This window comes from Protobothrops mucrosquamatus, unplaced genomic scaffold (assembly GCF_001527695.2).
Source record: "Protobothrops mucrosquamatus isolate PMUCROS unplaced genomic scaffold, P.Mucros_1.0 scaffold_195, whole genome shotgun sequence".
Lineage (NCBI taxonomy): Eukaryota > Metazoa > Chordata > Lepidosauria > Squamata > Viperidae > Protobothrops > Protobothrops mucrosquamatus.
The window spans coordinates 116,485-137,424 of NW_015386271.1; the positions used below are offsets into that span (position 1 = coordinate 116,485).

Sequence of the window (20,940 nt, forward strand, 5' to 3'; positions counted from 1 at the left end):
TCAAGGTCCACACACCTCCAGAGTCCTTTGAAAATCACTTTTTTAACCGTTCTACTCTCGGGGGATGTAGCCAATCTATGAATGAGACTTAGGAAGAGCCATTCACAATTGCCACAACTGTGTCCTTGATGAGAAGATTCAGGATGGGGCTGATATTATCCCCAAAGTTTACCAGCTTGGAAAAAGCACATTTTTTTTTAATCCAGGAAAACCACACCTATATACAAGAAAACCTGGTAATTAGCAACAATTACCAGAGGGTTTTTTTTTTTAAGTTGTGTTTGGATTCAAGCTTTGATTGGGTCAGTCCATGGCATGCTTTTTAGCTAATTCTATCTAGCCTACAATTTTCTTTTTCACCTAAAAGTTATGCCACATCTAAGTAATGTGAAGAAGAGTCACGACATATAACAATGGAATATATTTCTGTTGCCTTGGTGAGGAATACTTCATTGACTCATCACAATGGACTCTAAGTTACGTTGGATAATTTGGCACTTTTGAGCTGTGTTCTAATACTAAGAAAGGATTCTATTTCTTTTCTTTTTTTTAACACTAATGGGTTCTCCTACGCTAAGGCTACCCTAGTCAATATGCTTACATAGAAACTGCCCCCTTATTTTGTTCATTTTGCTCAAGCATTTGCATTTCCAGGTTGGCTGTGAAGCTACGAATATTTTGTTCACCCTTTTGTGTGCCAGAAACAGATCTGCACATACAAAAGCATAATTCAAAGTGTCCATAATTTTGTGACCTCCCCTTTCCCTTCCCTATCCTCAAAAATCCACAGTGATCTATATTTAATTTGTTGAATCAACCTCCACACTTTTTTTTTTACTTCGTGATTCCCTTCCAGATCTTTCTTTAGACGTTGATGGCGTGGGCGTGCTTCTTGCATAGAGGTTTATCTTTCTTCGAATAAAACGGTTGACCTTCCAAATTGACATGGCAGACCTGCAAACGAAAGACACAGGAAGACGGGGAATTGCGTCAAAGCGGATGGGATTCTGAGTCCCTACATTTCAGTCTGTTCAGCAGAATCGGCAAACTTAGAGCTATCTAACGTAAGATGTGCTGAGCCCCCCGTTACTGATTCAAGCAATGAGAGAAAGAGAGAGATTTGCACGCATGGTTGATACGATTCCTTCATTCAGTTTCTTTAGGAAATGGCTGACTTGCCTCAAGGAACATCCTTGATATTCAACACACGAAACAATTTGGGTTTTGAGGCAGTCAGTTGTTTCTTTCTAAAATGGTCTACCAAACTGAGGTCTGAAGATGATGCAGATCTACCTCCTGTGAGCTTCCAAAGAAGAACCAGAAACCAGAATGGTTTCTTCTTCGTGGTTTGAAGAACATCTAATATGATCGCTTGTCCCTAACAGGTTGGCCATGCCTACACAAGGTGTTTGTTTTAGTATAACACCTTTAGAGGGCCCTTAGACCAGACATGTCAAACACAAGGCCCGGGGGCCGGATGCTGCCCCTGAAGTGGTTTCATGTGGCCTGCAAAGCCATCCTGGAAACAATGATGGAATGACCCCTGTTTCCTTGGCCCTGGCCCAGGCCAGCTGGGAGCCAATGTACAATTTTGTGGTGGCCATCTATGCTGAAACACATTCAGTCTTAGCTCCACAAGGCTGTCTGGAAACAGTGAGGAACCAGCCCCTGCCACGTCGCCCCCGCCCCCTGGGTGCATGCTGGGGAGGTGTCACCCTTTGTGAGGAATGAAGAAATGCACCATCACCTGGAAGTGGCCAGCAAATGACCCTCGCCTACTTCACATATCCAGCTTGATGGGCTCCAGGGGAGACATTTTGGCAGGCAGAGGGGCGCTCTCCTCACAGTGCCACGAGCTGAGCCAGGTGGTGTGAATCTGATGAGAAGTGCAATGCTGCCTAGCCCCCAGCCTGCCCAGTTTCAGCAGGCAGCAATGTGCAAAGCTGGCGAGCTTCGTACCGCCCGGCTCAACCTCTCGGCGCTGTGAGGAGAGCGCCCCGCTGCCTGCCGAAACCACACCCACCTCACTCCATCCACGCCCACCCAGTAGGCCACACCCACACTGGCCACACCCATCCGCCCCCCCCCAAGGGAAACCACAATGCTGATGCGGCCCTCAATAAAATTGAGTTTGACACCCCTGCCCTAGACCCTCTCTCGGGTATCTATGTTCATGTGTGACATGTTGTGACCCACCCACCAGCCTTGGGAAGATACCTACAGCGCAAATGAAGCACGTATCATGCCAGGTGTGACCAAGGGCTTCAATGAACTTGTCTCCAGCTTCAACGGGGAAGTCGCATCCGTGACATTTGGTACTGAACAAGGCAACGTAGTCTAGAAGAATGCACACCAAAGAGAAAAAAAATGAGGTTTACAACATAAAGAGTACTAGGAGAAATATATTAACTCCTTTCTTGATTTCCGGTGATGTCATAGACATGCACATTTAGTTTTGGGAACAAAAAGACAACAGTGGATTTTTTTAATGCCTTCTTTGATGAGATGCAAAATTGCGGGTTTATTTTTGCTTCTCTTCCTCTTCAGCTTTGTGAGAATGGTGTTTGAAATGGGTTGACTCCCCTGGTGTGGCACAATATTTGGAGCATTAGACTAGGAGCAGGAAGAACTAGTTTCGAATCCTACTGTCTTACAGACGACAAGGGGGGACCAGCCTTAGAGCATTTCGCAACTATGAAAGCAAATAAGGTTGCACGGGGAATTCGTGGGAAGGAGGGCAAGACTAAACATGATCAACTGAGGCATTCTGACATGAAGCAATGCCAGAGCCCAGGCTGCGAATGCAACCATTTATAAAATGAATATTATGTATTATAAGCTTCTTCCTCTGCACCAAATATCAGCGATGCTAGAGCAATAATTACTTTTTTTTTAAATCTCCAGATTTGGGACGCTTTGATTTTTAACTGAAGGATCTTTTTTTTTTCCTTACCCAAATATCCTTATTTTTTTCCCCCTTTTTATCTCTTTATCTCCTTAGGAATGCCCAAGCAGATGGAAGCCGATCGGCTGTTTGCAAAAACAAAAACAAATAAATAAAAAAAGACCCCAAACAAGATTGAGTCTTGGAGGAAATGTCGGGACTGAATCTAAAGAAGTTGAAAAAAAAATGGCAGGAGTAAGAGAGTGGCATATTACTGTCAAGCAAATTGCACGGCCACGTCAAATTAGTTTCTGGGAATCAAAGTTTCCTCTACTTCACACTGTGCTCCTGGAAAGTATCTATGTTAGGACTGTGAACTCAAACTAGCAGTTGCTTTTAAAAGTCGCCGCAAACCAAAGAGGACCTCAAAAAAAAAAAAAAAGCTCAAAGTCCTGTTGAAAGAAAAGTCTTCATTGTGGTTCAGTCCAAGCTGGGAATAAACATGGCGACTGCTTTAGAAAGAAGGTTGCAGTTTATTGAAGAGGAGAGCCAGACAGAAAGATGGCCCTGGCAGAAAAGACAAGGAAGGAGCACATGTAGGGAGTGGGTTTTTATACCCTCTGGAGCCTTTTGTTTGGAGTTGTTCCTGTGGCATGAACTTTGACCTGAGTCTGAGTGTGCCCTTCGATATCTCTGTGTTAATCCTATTATGTCCTGTCTTAGAGTCTGGGTGGGGTATGTAGATTTTAGATGACTTCTTAATCTTTTAACTTCAATCTTCCTGAATGGTTTACATCTGCATTTCTATACAGCTGGTTTCTGCTTGGGGGAGGGAGATTTGGGGCTATTAAGAAAATTGGGCATGCTTTTCTGCCTCTTTAAGATCCTTTGAGGAAATATATTTTCCTGCCTTTTTAATATTTCCTTCTCTGGGGGGGGCTGACTTCCCACAGTCTTGCAAAAATTCGGGAAAGGGAACGAGCAAAAGAAGAAAAAGAGGAGATTAAAGCAGGATGCAGATTTGCGTTTTTGAAGTCATCCCTAACAGAACATGGCCGAACAGGAAGACCACCTGGCAAAGGCTGGCAAGAAGCAAGCATGAACGAAAGCGGTAGAAAAAGGAGGGGGCTTCCAAACACAGGGTTCTTTCTCTGGAAAGATCCAAGGCTATCAACGGATCAAGGAACCTTGCAGCACCTTTCTCACAGTAGGGCTCTCCATCCTCCATGTGGAAGAGGCTGTTTCCAAACGGTTTCCGACAGGCAGCGCAGACGAAGCAAGTGGTATGCCACGTTTGCCTCAATGCATGCATCACTTCCTGGAAGAGAAAGAGAGGTGGGTGATTTTGCCAAAAAATGTCCTCCTTTGGGGGGGAAAGGAACACGGGGAAGGCTAGCTCTTATCCCAACTAACTCACTCAGTGATCAAGACAAAATAATATCTCAGCAACTCAGGTGGAATTCCTGTCGGTCGTTGTAGTAGGGCAGTGGTGGCGAACCTATGGCACGGGTGTCAGAGGCAGCACTCGGAGCCCTCTCTGTGGGCACATGCCGTTGCCCCAGCCTTGCCTCTTCCCGTGAACCCCTCCTCTCCAGCAGCCCTCCTGAAGGAGAGTCGCCCCCAAGCGTGGCCCACATGGAGCAGCGCAGCCAAGAACATGGCAGCCAGGCAGCATAGACAAGACTCTGCCCTCACACCCCATCATGCAGTTGGGGGGCGGGCAAAGGGTGTGGCCGCCATAGCACTGCTGGGCTGCCTGGGTGATCTGTGGTGGGCCCTGGAGGCAGTGAGTGGTCCTGTGGGCAGGCGAGGCGGGGGATGGGGGCAGAGCAGGGTGCGGCAGGGGGTGGAGCAGGGGGTGGGGCCAGTTTTGGGGCATTCGGTCTCTAAAAGGTTCGCCATCACTGTAGTAGGGCATCACAAGATGTCCTTCAGATATGGTGGACATCAACTTTTATCATGCCCAGTGAAGCAGCTGAGCTGTCTACGGTTCATTGAGATTTCAGGTGGTCCTTGTCTTACAACCACAACTGAGCCCGACATTTTGGTTGCGAAGCGAGATAATTGCTAAGTGGGTTTTGTCCATTTTGTGACCTTTCTTGCCACAGTTCTTAAGGGAATCACTGCATTTGTTAACAAGGCAAGACAAGAAGCAACGGATGGAAACTAACCAAGGAGAGAAGCAACCTGGAACTAAGGAGAAACTTCCTAACAGCGAGGACAATTAACCAGTGGAACAGAAGCTGCCTTCAGAAGTTGTGGGTGCTCCATCACTGGAGGTTTTTAAGAAGAGACTAGACCAAGGGTAGGGAACCTTGGCTCTTTTATGACTTGTGGACTTCAACTCCCAGAATTCTTGAGTCATCAGCATGGCTGGTTCAGGAATTCTCGGTATTGAAGTCCACAAGTCATAAAAGAGCCAAGGTTCCCTACCCCTGGACTAGACAATCACTTGTCTGAAATGGTATAGGTTCTCCTGTTTGAGCAGGGGGCTGGACTAGAAGACCTCCAAGGTCCCTTCCAGCTCTGATTGATCGATTGAATTTGACTTCTCCATTGGTTTGCTTGTCAGAAGGTCACAAAAGGTGATCACATTACCCCAGGATGCTGCAACCATCATAAATATGAGCCAGTTGCCAAGCATTCAAATTTTGATCCCACGATCATGGGAATACCGCAACGGTCGTAAGTGTGAAAATACAGTCATAAGTCACTTTTTTTCAGTGCCATTGTAACTTTAAATGGCACTAAACAAATGGTGGTGAGTGAAGGACTGCCTGTATAGTCAAGCACTTCAGGAAAGCATTAGGAAGAAGAGGAAGGTGATGTGACTTTATTTCAACTTTTAAAGAGTGTGCTTCAGCTGGATGTTTTAATCTAAAGGATATTGGGGAGTGATATCCCCCATGGGAGAAAACTGGAAACTGGAAACACAGCACTGTGTTATGCATTTCCGATCATCCCATAAATGTCTGTTTAAAACACAGAAATGTCAAATTGTGGAGGTGTTGGTCATTTAAACGCACCACATCGAAGTAGGCTGATTCAAACGACCAGGGAAAAGTGAGGACCGGGATAATTTGTGTACAGGACTTTGCTGACCACCTCTAATTACCTATTGAGCAATTTGTTTACGAGGTCTCTTCTCTCTCTACATTTTTAAAATTCCTAGTTTCCAAAGTGTTACCTAATTTAATCTGACATTCCCTTTTTCCTCACATACTCTCGACAAAACCCTATGATCATTCCACCTTAACGAGATGTCTCGCTGGTGAGTCACAGTTAATAAGTCTAATTAACTTGAACGAGTGTTTGCATAGCGATCTAGACAATCAGTTTAGGTTAAATCTGCAGGTCATCCTGCTTAGTTTATGGGAAAGTCGATACAGGAAAAGGGACAGTCTGTGCTCCGTATCTCACAGCAGATGGAAGCCAAGATCTGCCTTGAATCCCAATTGGTGAGCAGCAGAGTTTTTTTTCCCATTTCTAAGCCACAGTCTATTCTTCTGCCTTTCCTAACAGGTATGGCCCATGTTTATGGACTGATGGAGGTGATGAGACTTCAGGGACCTTCTGGTGCCCACTGTAACTGAAATTTTACAACCGAAGAGTCACCAGATCTGGGTTTCAAGAGGGTAGATGACCATTACACAGTAGCAGAGCACTAGAGTTTTCTTGACCTCTTCACTACTCTTTACCTCTTGACTACTCTGAAGGTCATTCCAATTCTTGCAGCACATATCTCGGTGATGGCGAACCTTTTAGAGACCGAGTGCCCAAACTGCAACCCAAAACCCACTTATGCATTGTCGGATGCCGGGTGGGCGTGGCCCATTGGCTGGGCGTGGCCCATTGGCTGGGTGTGGCCCATTGGGTGAGTGTGGCCAATTGGGTGGGCGTGGCCCATTGGGTGGGCGTGGCTGTGGTGGTAACGGCAGACTGGGTGGGACTAAAAAGTTCAACCAATCAATTCCAACTTTGCGAGATCTTTTTTTTTCCCGCGAGAAGTTGAAATTGACTGATTGATTGAACCTTTTTTTTTTTTTTGCACGTGGCGGCGGAGGCCTAAAGCGAAAAGGTTTTATAAAACCCAGCTGAAGGCCTAGGACTGGGGCGACGGCGCGCGTGCGCCCACAGAGAGGGCTCTGCGTGCCGCCTCTGGGCACCCGTGCCATAGGTTCGCCACCACTGCCATATCTGGTAGCTTGGCTCTCCTCCTAGACATGATTTGACCAGGATTCCTCCAAGTTTGCTTGTGGACTTACCCCCATGATCTTGGTGTGGCACCTGGCACAGGTCGGAGCAAAGAACTGTTCGTAGCAGTGCTCACAGTAGACGCTGTTCTGTTCCTCCACAAAGCCCACATCAGCCAGGGAGGTCTTGCAATAAGCACAGTTGAATTCCTCAGGGTGCCAAGAGCGACCCATGGCTACCAAGAAGGGCCCTCTGTAAGGATGAATCAAACAAACACATTCAAAGACATATTGCTCTTCTATCCCTGGTTTTTTCTATCCCTTGCTCACCTGGGTCTGTTCCAACGATTCCTAGGAATTAGTATAAAAACACCTGGAAAAACCTCCATAAAGACTAACCAGTTCAAAGCTTTTTGAGCTAGATTCCGCGATCAAAAGTATAAAATGCCATGTCATTCATACTAATGTGTGTAGGGGAAGAGCAGGTAGAGCTGGGGAGACAGAGTTGAGTGCGTCATCGGCTGAGAGTCATTACATTCCCACAAAAATCCAGATCCAAACCCTCTTGAATTCCATTGACTCTTATGACGATATAAAAAAGATGTTGAGACTCTAGAAAGAGTGTAAAGGAAAGCAACAAAGATGATCAGGAGACTGGAGGCTAAAACACATAAGGAACGGTTGCTGGAATTGGGTATGTCTAGGTTAATGAAGAGAAGGACGAGGGGGGACACGAGAGCAGTCTTCCAGTATCTCAGGGGCTGCCCCAAAGAAGAGGGAGTCAACCTGTTCTCCAAAGCACCTGAAGGCAGGACAAGAAGCCATGGATGGAAACTGGTCAAGGAGAGAAGCAACCTAGAACTAAGGAGAAACTTCCTGACAGTGAGAACAATTAATCAGTGGAACAACCTGCCTCTAGAAGCGGTGAATGCGCCAACACTGGAAGTTTTTAAGAAGAGACTGGACAGCCATTTGTCTGAAATGATGTAGGGTTTCCTGCCTGAGCAGGGGGTTGGACTAGATGACCTCCAAGATACCTTGTGAGAACAATTAATCAGTGGAACAACCTGCCTCCAGAAGTTGTGAATGCTCCAACACTGTGAATAGAATAGAATAGAATAGAATAGAATAAGAATAGAATAGAGCTGGAAGGGACCTTGGAGGTCTTCTAGTCCAGCTCAAGCAGGAGAACCTATACCATCTCAGACAAGTGACTCTCTAGCCTCTTCTTAAAAATCTCCAGTGATGGAGTGCCCATGATTTTTGGAGGCAAACTGTTCCACTGGTTGATTGTCCTCACTGTCAGGAAGTTTCTCCTTAATTCCAGGTTGCTTCTCTCCTTGATCAGTTTCCAACCATTGTTTCTTGTCCTGCCCTCTGGTGCTTTGGAGCAGTGGTTCTCAACCTTTTTAATGCCGCGACCCCCCAGCTGGTCGTAAGTCGAGGACTAAACCGGTCGTAAGACGAGGACTAAACCGGTCGTAAGTCGAGGACTACCCAACCGGTCGTAAGTCGAGGACTTTCCCTGACCGGGAGTCTGTTCTTTGGATTGTGTTGCAACTGTGCTGCAAAATGTGTGATTCCAGGAAACATTACTGCCTTAAGGAGTATCCCAGAGGTATCGTCTGATCTGTTCTGTGTAGGGTGCAAATTGTGGCCTGCTTCTCCAGGGTGACCAATAGGCAGCCACAATGGCTGTAAAAGAGGTTGCCTGTGGGAGTTGGTTCCCAGACTGATACAGATCCAGGAGATGGTTTTGCAGACAGCAGGGAGGGGATGAAAATGTCCACCTCCTCACCATCTCAGGATGCTGTTGGGAAGAGATTCAGAAAGCCTTCTCCTTGAGGCACACGGGGGTACATTGGTTGTAAGCAGGAAACAGTTTTCAGTTGCTGACATTCTTGGAATTCCATCCATTTCTTCTCAACAAATCTTGCTAAAAAGAACTCTGTGAGAAGGGAGCTTGGGAAAAAAACATCTTGGTTTTAAGTCTCTGTCAAGGAATAAGAGAAGAGACGAGAGGGGAGACGGCAGGAGAGGAGAGGAGAGGAGAGGAGAGGAGAGGAAGGAAGGGAGGGGAGGGGAGGGGAGGGAGGGGAGGGAGGGAGGGAAGGGGAGGGAAGGAGGGAAGGGAAGAGAAGAGAAGAGGAGAGAAGAGAAGAGAAGAGAAGAGGAGAAGAGAAACAAAACATCTTGGTTTTAAGTCTCTGTCAAGGAATAAGAGAGGAGAGGAGAAGAGAGAAGGAGAGCACAGGAGAGAGGGAGAAAGGAGAGGACAGAGGGGAGGTGAGGTGAGGGAGGGAAGGGAAGGCAGGAAGGGAAGGGAAGGGAAGGGAAGAGAAGAGACCAGATGCTAACAATTACGATGAAGTTTAGTTGATCATCAGAATTGAGAAGATGGAGCCATATGTGTTTATATGGTCTAGATCAGGCATGTCAAACTCGCGACGTCACATGACATCACGTGACGTATCAGAGCTTTTTCTCCATTGCCGGCAATGGGGTGGGCATGGTTTTGGGATGATGCGTCTGGCTCACGGGCCGGCAGTTTGACACCCCTGGTCTAGATGTAATAAGTTTTAACAATTGAATTCACTTTATTTTGATGTCGTATAGATCCTCTTTTCATTTTTCCTCACTTTTTTTCCTTTATGTTTTATTTCTTTCAATCACTATGTAGTTTCTTTATTGTACTAACCTTGGTGTAGTCTTTTTTGTTTCACTAATAAAACTTTAAAAAAAATCAATAATCAAGTACAGGAGTCTTTGCTGATTTAAAACATAAAATCTGATAATGTTCTATTTACAGCAGGAGCAGAACATTGTTTTTGGAGATTATATACAGCCTCAAGATGTAAATCGTTGTAATAACTTCCATTCTTCTAGGAACCCCTGAACTCATTCATTTCCTCCTACCTGAAAGAGAATGTATGACAGAGAACTGTACGACCACTAGTAACATTTTTGTTTCTCCAAACTGGATCCCACCAGCTGTGTTGGACATCATTAGCCCTACTGGTTGGAGATGGATCTTAGCAGGGATCAGATTGGGAAAAAACTATGTTAACCATCTTCAGTGTCCACCATGAATCTAGGATGTGACCTGAACAGAGTTTCTGCTTTCCAGAGTTTTCTGCTGAATGATACAAGTAGACACTGTACACAAAAGATAAGCTTTTCTCTAGGTGTCAGGTGAAAAAAAAATTAATCAGGATCATAGGTTAAGCTGCAGCACAGAAAGATTTATTGCTCAAGCCTATACAAAAGATTCTAGATAACTAATGGTCACCACTAAATTGTGCTAGGTAAGGGCCAATGGAATTCAAGGTGGCTGGACTTGAATTTCTCACAGCGATGTGAGGACTCTAAACTGATGGTACGTTTAACTCCGCCCCCACCAGCTCTGTCTGCTTTTCTCCTACAGATGGCCCACCATCTTTCGCCTCCGGCATAAATGTAACTGCACTCCCCTAGGATTCCTTTCCACGGAAGAATGCAAGGGACATACCTGATGATGCTGTTACAATGTCCACAGAGCGGAGCTCGGCTGCTGGCAGGGCAGCGTTCTGCTCTTTGGATTGTTCCCCGGGCGATAGCAGGAGCCTGGACGGACGCAGGAATGGAGGGAGGCGGGGCAGAAGATGGAGGCACTGGAGCACCCTTCGGCAGAACGTGCTTGGTGACGGTGGTGGTGCTTTTCCCAGGGGCAAACTTCTGGGAGAAGGAGTCATCTGTCACCCAGGGGGGACGGCTTGCAGGCTCGGCTTGGCTTGGAATATAGGTATGTGTGGACACCGATGGTGGGGCAGGGGCTGGAGCGGCTGCAAATGAGAAATTTGCATTTAATAACCCGCATTTTTATTTCTGCAAACTGCCATATGTATCAGGGCCTTCTCCTTCATACCTGAGCAGCCTCAGATAATCTTAATGCGGCTTAGTCTGCTTTCAAAATTTGATGCTAGGGTAGACCTAAGACAGTGATGGCGAACCTTTTAGAGATTGAGTGCCCCAAAACTGGTCCCGCCCCTGCTCCACCCCCATCCCCTGCCCCGCCTGCTGGCAGGGCCACTCACCACCTCCAGGGCCCACTCAAGGTAGATCTAGTTAGGAAACCAGAGATATGAATGCTAATATTATGTTGATCTTCATGAGAACTACGGAAGATCAAGTCAGAGGTGCTTTCTCAGTTCTAGGCCGGACTCAAATTTCTTTTATCGGTTGTCTTTGTTTGGCTGCTAACCTTCGCTGATTTCAGTGGTTAACGTTGCACTTTTGTCTACCCTGAGAGAATGATGTAGTACAGGTGGTCCTCAACTTACAACAGCTTGTTTAGTGACCGTTCAAAGTTACAACGGCACTGAAAAAAGTGACCGATGACTATTTTTCACACGACGGTTGCAGGATTCCCGTGGTCATGTGATCAATATTGAGACGCTGGGCAACTGGTTCATATTTATGATGGTTGCAGTGTCCTGGGGTCACGTGACCCCCCCCTTTTGCAACCGTCTGACAAGCAAAGTCAATGGGGAAGCCGGATTCGCTTAACAACCGAGTTACTGAGTTAACAACGGCGGGAGTTCAGAAAGGGCAAAACCCACTTAACAAATGTCTCACTTAGCAAAAGGTTTGAGCTCAGTTATGATCGTAAGTCGAGGATTACCTGCATCCAAAGAGGTGGCCTAATGTAATGGGCAAAGGGAATAACCTCAAGGAACAGAAGGAAGAACTATAACAAAGACAACCGATAAAAGAAATTTGAGTCCGGCCTAGAACTGAGAAAGCACCTCTGACTTGATCTTCCGTAGTTCTCATGAAGATCAACGTAATATTAGCATTCATATCTCTGGTTTCCTAACTAGATCTACCTTGAAAGGACTAACGCTCTTCCATTACATGCTGGAAGTTGGATACAACATAGCCCCTGTGTCAACGCTGCTAACATCGGATGTTCTTGCTTTGACAACAGATGGAGATGCAGCCATTTTCCTCTATTTTATGTTTTACTCTTAGAGTTAGAATTAGATGATACTGGGGTGGGGAGGAGGAGGAGGAATGTGCATGGGAGTTTAGTTAGACATAACAACACTGTATAAGGGTGGGAACCAAGGTTTTTTTGTAATAAGAGATGATAAGACATGGCGGGATGAAGAACTGGTGGGAAAGCCAACATTTCAAACTAATTGGAGAATGTGATTTATGAACGTTAGTTAGAGGAGGGAATTGTGCTTTGATACTACGTGCTTAGGGGAGGGGAAGTCAGATTTTGGCTTGGACTATGTACGTTCTCTAAGGTATGTCTCGAAGTTCTTTGAAGAGTTTCATCTGTTGGAACCATGACACCCTGAACATGGAGGCTCCCTTTGGCTAATGGTTAAGTAGACCCATGTTTTATGAAAATGACTGATTCTTCCCTAGTGAAATGAAGTAGAGATTGTGTGGCAAATTCAGTAGTAAGCAGAAAGCTGGACTCAAAAATCAGACCCAGCTTTCTAGACTTCATCAGCTCCAACAGACAAGAGAATTTGCAAACTAATCCTGGACTGCCTGTTATAGCTTTTAATAATAAATTTTGGAACGCTGCCTTTCTCTAGTCTTCCTTCTGTTTTATGTTTAAAGGAAAACTTTCTTTTAATTTCCGGTTTAGCTTTGTTCCGTTCCTTCATACCAGCTCCAGTGCCTCGTTCCATTCCCACCTTAGCCCAAGGCCTCATTCCTTCGTACAAATATATTAAAAAAAAAAAACTTTAAAAATCTATAAATGGAGGCCTTTCCTTGCTCCCAAGTTCCTGATGTCTTAGATGAAGTCACTCAAAGTTTTGGAGGCAAATATCTTGCTGTTTAATCAGAACGCTAGCTCGAATGTTCCAGTTGCTTTGGTATCTTTATCTTGGTGAAAACGATATAGAAATAAATAATCTTGAGCATCTCAAGAAGAAAGACGGCAGATACACCTGTACTTTCCTAGGTGTGTGGCTGAATTTCAGACAGTAAAAAAAAACAATGAACGACTAAGAGAATACAGCATTCAAAAAAGTAATATCCTAATTGTTAAGTGAAGCTCATCCCACCATATCTGGATTCTGTTGTTTTATTCTGGTGAGGACTTCTATAGAACATGGAAAGGCTTAAGTCTTCTTCTGGGACACCATCATAATGAAAGGAATGTACCATACAGATGCTTGTAGACATCTGGACTGGCCTTTCTGCTTGTTAGGAACAGAAAGAGCTTATTCTCAAGACATAGAGGCAATTGTGGGGGTGAAACCTAGAATATCATGCCATCTGCTGACAATTTTGGAGAACTGGAATCCTGCAAATTAGGACTATGCTTCTGGTTTATCTCCAGAAAAAGGAGGGCGTGAAGTTGTTTTCAGCAAGTGCTAAGGCTGCGTCCTGACTTCAGTGGCGGAATGCAGAATTTTCCCAACTGTGTTTATACAGGAAAGCAGCTTGTTAGGTTAATGAGAAATGAATGGATGCCCGTGGCTGTTGTTTTATAAAGCTCTGTCCTCTTCAGAGGTGTAGCATCCTTCTCTTGGTGCCAGGAAATGCTGGCAGACAGAGCTGTCCACTCGTCACATTTTCCCTCATTCCAGGGCAAGATTAAACCAGATTCCAGAATCTTTTTCTGTTTTTTTGGACCCCAGGATCTCACGGCTCAATTTCAGTTATAAACCAGGTCAGGGCTGATCTTGGCTGACTGAAGAAAAAGTTAGCACGCTATCACCAGAAAATCTGAGATACGTGTGCCAGATTGGGACATAAAAAGACTTTCTAGCTGAGGGCACTAGCAAAAATTCCTGCATTGTTCCCATGGAAACCACACGCATCTTCATGAAGTTATCAGAAATGGATCTTAACTTTTGCTGATTTGGATGAGATTTAAATGTAATCTAATGGGCTGAAATGACTTTTTTTCAAATATAGAAATAGATTGATTGATAGATTATACATTTAAAATAGGGTAGAGTAATATTTTTATTTTAAGTAGAATAATGATTTTGTAATAGAAGAAGAACAAGAGATTCGTGATAAGAGAAGAAATGGTACTAATTAATGATTTAGTAGCTTAAGAAATAGAATATATCTGGAAATATTAGAATGTTACTGTCGGAATATTATGCGTTTTTTTAGAAGGGATACCCGAAGTGCTAATAATGTGTTTATTTAAGATTAAATTGGAATATGGTAATTGTAAATTAGTTAAGCTTTAAAACAGGATTGGAATTTACATCGATGTAATGCTATTGATGATTGTTTTGATTGATTGAATTTCATGTAGAAATGGATTAACCTAAATATGTTACACTATTTGAGGGAAATAGAGAGGGATCCTTTAATGAATTAATTTGAGTTATATAGGTCTGATTTTGTTTCTGGATGATTGATTATCCCATCACCACGGTGTTTCTTGAGCACTTTGATGTAAAATTAAAAAACCAATAAAACTTGTTTACATGTATATAAAAAAAGAAATGGATCTTAACTTTAAGGAAACTTCAACTTTATAATATATAAAAGTATATCTAAAAAAAGCTTTCTGCAGTTTATTCAAAAAACAACAACGAGCCATCCATCCAATCGAAGGGGGGGGAATTAACATAGAGGTAGACCTTGATTTGCAACTACAATAAGGACTGGAAAATTCATTGTTAAGAAGCCCGGTTGTTAAGTGACCGCACCCAATTTTATGACACATTTCTCATGATTGTTAACTGAGTTCCTTGTTGTTATTCAGTGAGACATCACATGACTGCAACTTGCTGATGGCCTCCCAACTGACTTTGTTCGTCAGACGCTGGCTGGGAGGGTGATAAATAGCAAATCATATGACACAGGATGCTATGAGCATCGTAAAGGAGCAATAGTTGCCCATGATTGTAGGACATGGGGATGTCTACAGAGATTCTCAGTCATCCAGGTCAGGGTTGTCCCAAAGGTGCTTTTTCATGAGGCAACTGGACTTCCTTTTTTCTCTTTGAAGACGTTTCGCTTCTCATCCAAGAAGCTTCTTCAGCTCTGACTGGATGGTTGGAGAATGGAAGGATTTATACTCCTTGCAGACAGCTGGTCATTTGCCTTCTTTTAGAGAGTCGTTGATACCACCTGGAGGCTTATCTTATATCCTGATGACACATATAAGCCTCCAGGTGGCACCAATAACTTGCTAAAATAATGCAAATGACCAGCTATCTGCAAGGAGTATAAATCTTTCCATTTCCCCATCATCCAGTCAGAGCTGAAGAAGCTTCTTGGATGAGAAGCAAAACGTCTTCAAAGAGTAAAAAGAAAGTAAGATAAGATAAGATAACCTTTATTGTCATTTTTTTTATTGTGGGCACAACGGCACACATCAAAAATGAAATTTAGTTGCCTGCTCTCAAAGTGAAACACATACATGACACACACCTAAAACATACTATACACAACATATGTATAGACCCACACCCCTATATATACACAACAAATAAATATTAAATACTGTCCATCTTGAATACATAACGGAAGGAGGAAGCTTGAGAGTTCACAAGGTTAATGCAAACTGAAACACATACATGACACACACCTAAACATACTATGAACAACATATGTATAGACCCACTTCCCTACGTATACGTAGCAAATAAATGTTAAATACTGTCCATCTTGAATACATAACGGAAGGAGGAAGCTTGAGAGTTCACAAGGTTAATGCTGTATGGAATGAAACTATGGCTGAATCCAGATGTTCTACTAAGGATACCACGGAGCCCCCTCCTCCCAGAAGGTAACAAGGAAAACAGGTCGTGAAGAGGATGTGTAGTGTCCCACATAATCTTACGGATCAGTTGCCTCGTGAAAAAGCACCTCTGGGACATGACATGGGGATGCTGCAATGGTGGTAAATTCGAGAATTGTTCAGAAGTCACTTTTTAAAAAACACCACTGTAACTTTGAATGGTTGCCAAATGAGTAGTTGTTAATTTAAGCAAGGAGTAACTATGCTTTCTTCTTCTGAAAGCTTTTTGTTGTTGTCCTTGTTGTTAATGAGCATTACTGAATGCGGTGAAGGAAAATCCCCTTACCTGGCTGATAGACCGAGGGCTTTATGCTGGCAGTGGTTACAACCCTTGGCTTCGGAGCAGGCACTGGGGCTTCACTGTAGCCTGTGTAAGGCGTTGGGCCATGGGGAGCTACAGCTGAGCTGTAGGCTTGGCCTCTGAAACCAAAGCAGATCACGCATTCGTCAGAAGACAGAACAAACAGCTGGAGAATGAGGGTCCCCCCCATACAAGGCGACAACTCTTCCTTGGAAGCTCCAGAAGAAAGCAGAGAGATGCTACCACCTAGAAGCCTAACACAGTTAATACGCACTTTCCATTTTTTTTTATCGGAAAGAACAGGGAAAACTTTCAAAAAGGAGAAATCAAACGCTTAGGGCACTGTTAGCCTATTTTGTAGAGTGCACATCCGCAAAACCAGCTCCAAGGTTATTTGGTTAAGAGGGTGAGTTTTCAGAGATCAGAGAAGACAACCCTGGTGGTCTTATCCTGGCCTTGATTCCCATGGAAAGAAATCTGGTGTGCGCGGGAGAGAGCAATATAGTGGATACACCAAGAGGAATCTTCTAAAAATGTCCTTCGACAGGATGACCAGTGGAGGGAAAACGTTCTAGATCTAGCAGCCTTTTGGTCTTAAGAAGACATCCCAACTGTTCCAGCTTCTTGTTGAAGGGCTGATGTCCCCGCTTTTGCCAAGACTGAGGATGCTATTGTTTCACATCCAGGAAAAAAAGAGGACCTGGTGTCAGAGTCATCGTCTTTGGAAGTTGCTTTTCTTCCATTGTAGAGGAAGCCGATTGGCTGAAGGCCAGGAGACCCATCCAAAGCCTGAAGCATCAAGAGATGGTTTGGGCCTAGCCTGGGAGACCCTGGGTTTAGATCTTTCTAGAATTCTTTCTAGAATCTCAGGCCAAGAATTTAGTTGTAAATACTCTTTCAAGGTGATATATATGGTGAAAATAGATGAATAATGTACACTGTTTGTGTGTGTATCTATATCCAGTGCTTTTTTTGTAAAAAAAAAAAAAAAAAAAAAAAAGGTGCCGGAACTCACACATGTCATACAACCCGCCTTGCCTACCCTACAAGGTTCCATCCAAAAAAGGTGCCGGAACTCCGTTCTGGGCGTTCTATGACAAAAAAAGCCCTGTCTATATCTATGTCTATGTCTATGTCTATATATCTATATCTACTGTATGTCTATATATCTATATCTATGTCTATGTCTATATATCTATATCTATGTTTAAAAATAACACTGAAGACAAACGAGTGACTCACGAGATCTAGGGCCCGGGCGCAGGCGTTGGCTGGCCTATAAATGGTTTCTCCCATTGAGTTATTCTTTACCCTGACGATGTTGGTAGGATCCAACGAAAGCTAGGTCCTTTTTAATATTCTTTTAAAGGTTTTTAATGTTTTATTAAAACTTTTAACTGTTTTACAACCTCCTGGTGCTCACATCTTGTTTCCTACTATATCTATGTCTATATATCTATGTCTATGTCTATGTCTATGTCTATCTATGTCTATGTCTATGTCTGTCTATATATCTATATCTATGTCTATTTTCTGAGGTTTTCGCGGGTGTTTGTATGTAGGTCTTTGGTTATTTTACGTGGGAGAAAACCCGAATAACCAAAGATCTATGTCTATGTCTATATATCTATATCTATATCTATATCTATATATCTATATATACACACACAGTATATATATATGCACACAGTATATATATACGCACACAGTATATATATATACGCACACAGTAATCTATATCTATATCTATATCTATATCTATATCTATATCTATATCTATATCTATATCTATATCTATATCTATATCTATATCTATATCTATATCTAGATACAGATACAGATACAGATACAGATACAGATACAGATACACAGATACAGATACAGATACAGATACAGATACAGATATACACAGGGCTTTTTTTCTCATAGAACGCCCAGAACGGAGTTCCGGCACCTTTTTTGGATGGAACCTTATAGGGTAGGCAAGGCGGGTTGTATGACGTGTGTGAGTTCCGGCACCTTTTTTTTTTTTTTTTTAAGAAAAAAAGCACTGGATATAGATATATAGATACACACACACACACACACACACACACACACACAGAGTGTATATATATATATACACAATGAACTTTGAGAAGCAGACAGTAAAACAGGAAGGGCAGATTAGAATGTCTCAGGGTGAAAATGCAGAGGTTCCTGAAAGAGAGAAAACAGCACAGTCCTTCATTAATAAAAGATCTGAGCTGGGCTGTAAAAAAAAAAAAAAAAAAAAAAGAGATCCATCTAAATTCCAACGGGAGAAAATTAGAGATGTGGAAGGAGCTGACGGTGCTTTGTCAGGCCAGCTCGGAAAGACTCAAAGCAGGGCGATGATGTGACTGCGGGGCAAGCAAGAATTAAGTTTGGAAACTATTAGTTGTCAGAGAAACGAAGCCGCAGCAGGTAAGGAGTGCATGAATGCTGTACTAATGATCAGCGGTCAAATGAAAAGCGAGAAGCTTTGAGTGAGATACCTCTTCTGGGACTGGTAGGCGACGGAAGTCGAAGCTTGATGGTGGAAGCTAAAAAAAAAAAAAGAAGACAGTTTTTTTTTTTAAATGCAGAAAAGTAAAATCAGCCTTGACGGAGGCATAGCGTTGCTAACGACAAACAAGATTTGTGAAGAAGGGAAGACACACGGAAGGGCTGAAATTCATTATTTTGGTTACACAATGGGACAGGTAACGTGGGCTCCATTAAAAACAAACCTAATGGAGTTAGTAACAGTAACAGTAACTGAGTTAGAAAGGATCTTGGAGGTCATCTAGTCCAACCCCCTGTTCAAGTAGGAGGCCATTTCAGACAAATGGCTGTCCAGTCTCTTCTTAAAAGCCACAAGAGCACCTGAAATTTCTGAAGGCAAGCGCTTCCATGGATTAATTGTTCTCACTGTTGGGAAGTTTCTCCTTAGTTCTAGGTTGCTTCTCTCCTTGATGAGTTTCCATCCGTTGCTTCTTGTCTTGCCTTCAGGCGCTTTGGAAAATAAGTTGGCCCCCTTTTCTTTGTGGCAGCCCCCCAAATACTGGAATACTTTTATCATATCATCCCTAGTTCTTCTTTTAACTAGACTGGGAGATAGCTCTTGCAACGGTTAGGCCCCTAATCAACTTCTCTGCTCTTCTCTGAACTCTTTTAAAAATTTCAACCATCTCTGTTGTATTGGGGTGACCAAAACTAGATGCAGTATTCTAAGTATGGTCTTACTAGGGCTTTATAAAGCAGTACTAGTACTTCACCTGATCTGGATTCGATCCATCTGTTAATGCAACCTGGGATCACATTAGCTTTTGCCTTGTCTGCAAGAAGCTTTAACTCTTTTCCTGACGTGTCGGTTAGGCTTGGTTTAAGATATCCACCGAATTTTAAAAGGCAGCTTTAAACTCTGTTGAATTGGTCCGAAGAAACTTTGCCTTAAAATTTTCTCCTAACAAATCTTAACTGGTTTGTCAAAAACTCTGAGAGTGACTTGGGGAAGGTACCAAAATTTGATAAACAAACAAACAAACAAACAAACAAACAAACAAACAAACAACACAGCTTTGTAACCCACGAACTGACTGATGGCAGACATACTATCGTTAAGACAATGATCCTTTGTTGCATCCCAGCAATCAAATTCATACATACATACATACATACATACATACATACATACATACATACATACATACATACATACATGCATACATACGTTCATGACATTTATATAGTCGCCAATCTTATAACCAACTCTGGGTGGGTATAGAAATAAATTGCAGATAAAATACAGGAAAAGAATTCTTCCAAATTCTTGTGGCTGTCTTGGAGGAGGAGAAGGGATAGAAAAGCTCCTTTTAGATGGTAATTTAGAAAAATATAACAACATCTTCATGATTGTAACAGACGACAAGGAATAAAGGGCTGCAGCGTAAGCATTAGATGAACTGTAGGATGAATGGGAGACAACCAAGAAGTCTCCAGACCAAATCTGTGTTTCCTTGAGATGGTTTTACAAAACTTTTTACAACTCAAAATATGAGATCAGCTCCGTTTTGTAGGTTAGAAGGAGAATTCAAGTTTAGAAAAGTTAAACGCACAACATCAAACATCGGAAACAACATAAAAACAACAACAAAAATTAAAACTATTCAAACAAGAAAACAAAACATAATTTGGGAGAATAACTTTCATAAATGTAATTATGATTTTAAGGAGAGATGTAAAATGTTAAACATCCTATCCAACATTTTCAGCTGGCATACATTTGGATAGATATACCAGAGCAATATATCGGCAAATTTTTCTGTCAGTAAATTTTTCAGGTCAGTAAAGCAGTTTGTATTTAAACAACACGGCCAGGAAAGATCCATGGAAGATTTGTTTTTATAAATGATTACTGCAGTGAGGCTATTATATGTGCAAAAAAAGGGGAAAGATTCTGAAGTATCCATAATGGAAGAATGGCTGGTGAAGAAGACAGAGCTAGCAGAAATGGCAAATTAACCTGTTTGATTAGAGAAAGATTAACAATTACATTTATTGGAGAGCAGAAACACCTGACAGACTTTTTGCTGAAAAAGAAAAAAAAAACCCAAGAAAAATGAACTTGTGAATTATAGCTTTGGAGATTAGAAAGGATCGTTTATGGAACATTGCGACTTTAGAGAACAAAATATAAATGAATTGCGGTCAGTCAGATTAGAAGCTGTTTCTTTATCATTTTTCTGTTCTTTTTTCTTTTCTTTCTATTTCCTTTCCCCCT

The 20,940-nt window shown here is 42.8% G+C and overlaps 1 protein-coding gene across 1 annotated transcript; it reads right to left on the reverse strand.

Annotated features, from left to right (window-relative positions):
• Positions 1 to 543: 543 nt before the first annotated feature.
• Positions 544 to 17,106, reverse strand: LOC107295468 (LIM domain-binding protein 3). Its single transcript, XM_029285888.1, has 6 exons — positions 16,122 to 17,106; positions 10,586 to 10,898; positions 7,150 to 7,330; positions 4,082 to 4,202; positions 2,222 to 2,337; positions 544 to 954 (listed from the first exon to the last, which is right to left on the reverse strand). Exons 1-6 carry the CDS (start codon positions 16,345 to 16,347, stop codon positions 865 to 867), a joined length of 1,047 nt encoding a protein of 348 aa, XP_029141721.1. The 5' UTR covers positions 16,348 to 17,106; the 3' UTR covers positions 544 to 864.
• Positions 17,107 to 20,940: the final 3,834 nt, after the last annotated feature.

Coding starts and splice junctions, on each gene's coding strand:
- LOC107295468 (XM_029285888.1), bottom strand. CDS start 16,347: ATGGGGGGGACCCTCATTCTCCAGCTGTTTGTTCTGTCTTCTGACGAA. Junction 7,331..10,585: donor CATTGTAACAGCATCATCAG/GTATGTCCCTTG, acceptor TCATCCTTACAG/AGGGCCCTTCTTGGTAGCCA. Junction 955..2,221: donor ATACGTGCTTCATTTGCGCT/GTAGGTATCTTC, acceptor TTTCGTTTGCAG/GTCTGCCATGTCAATTTGGA.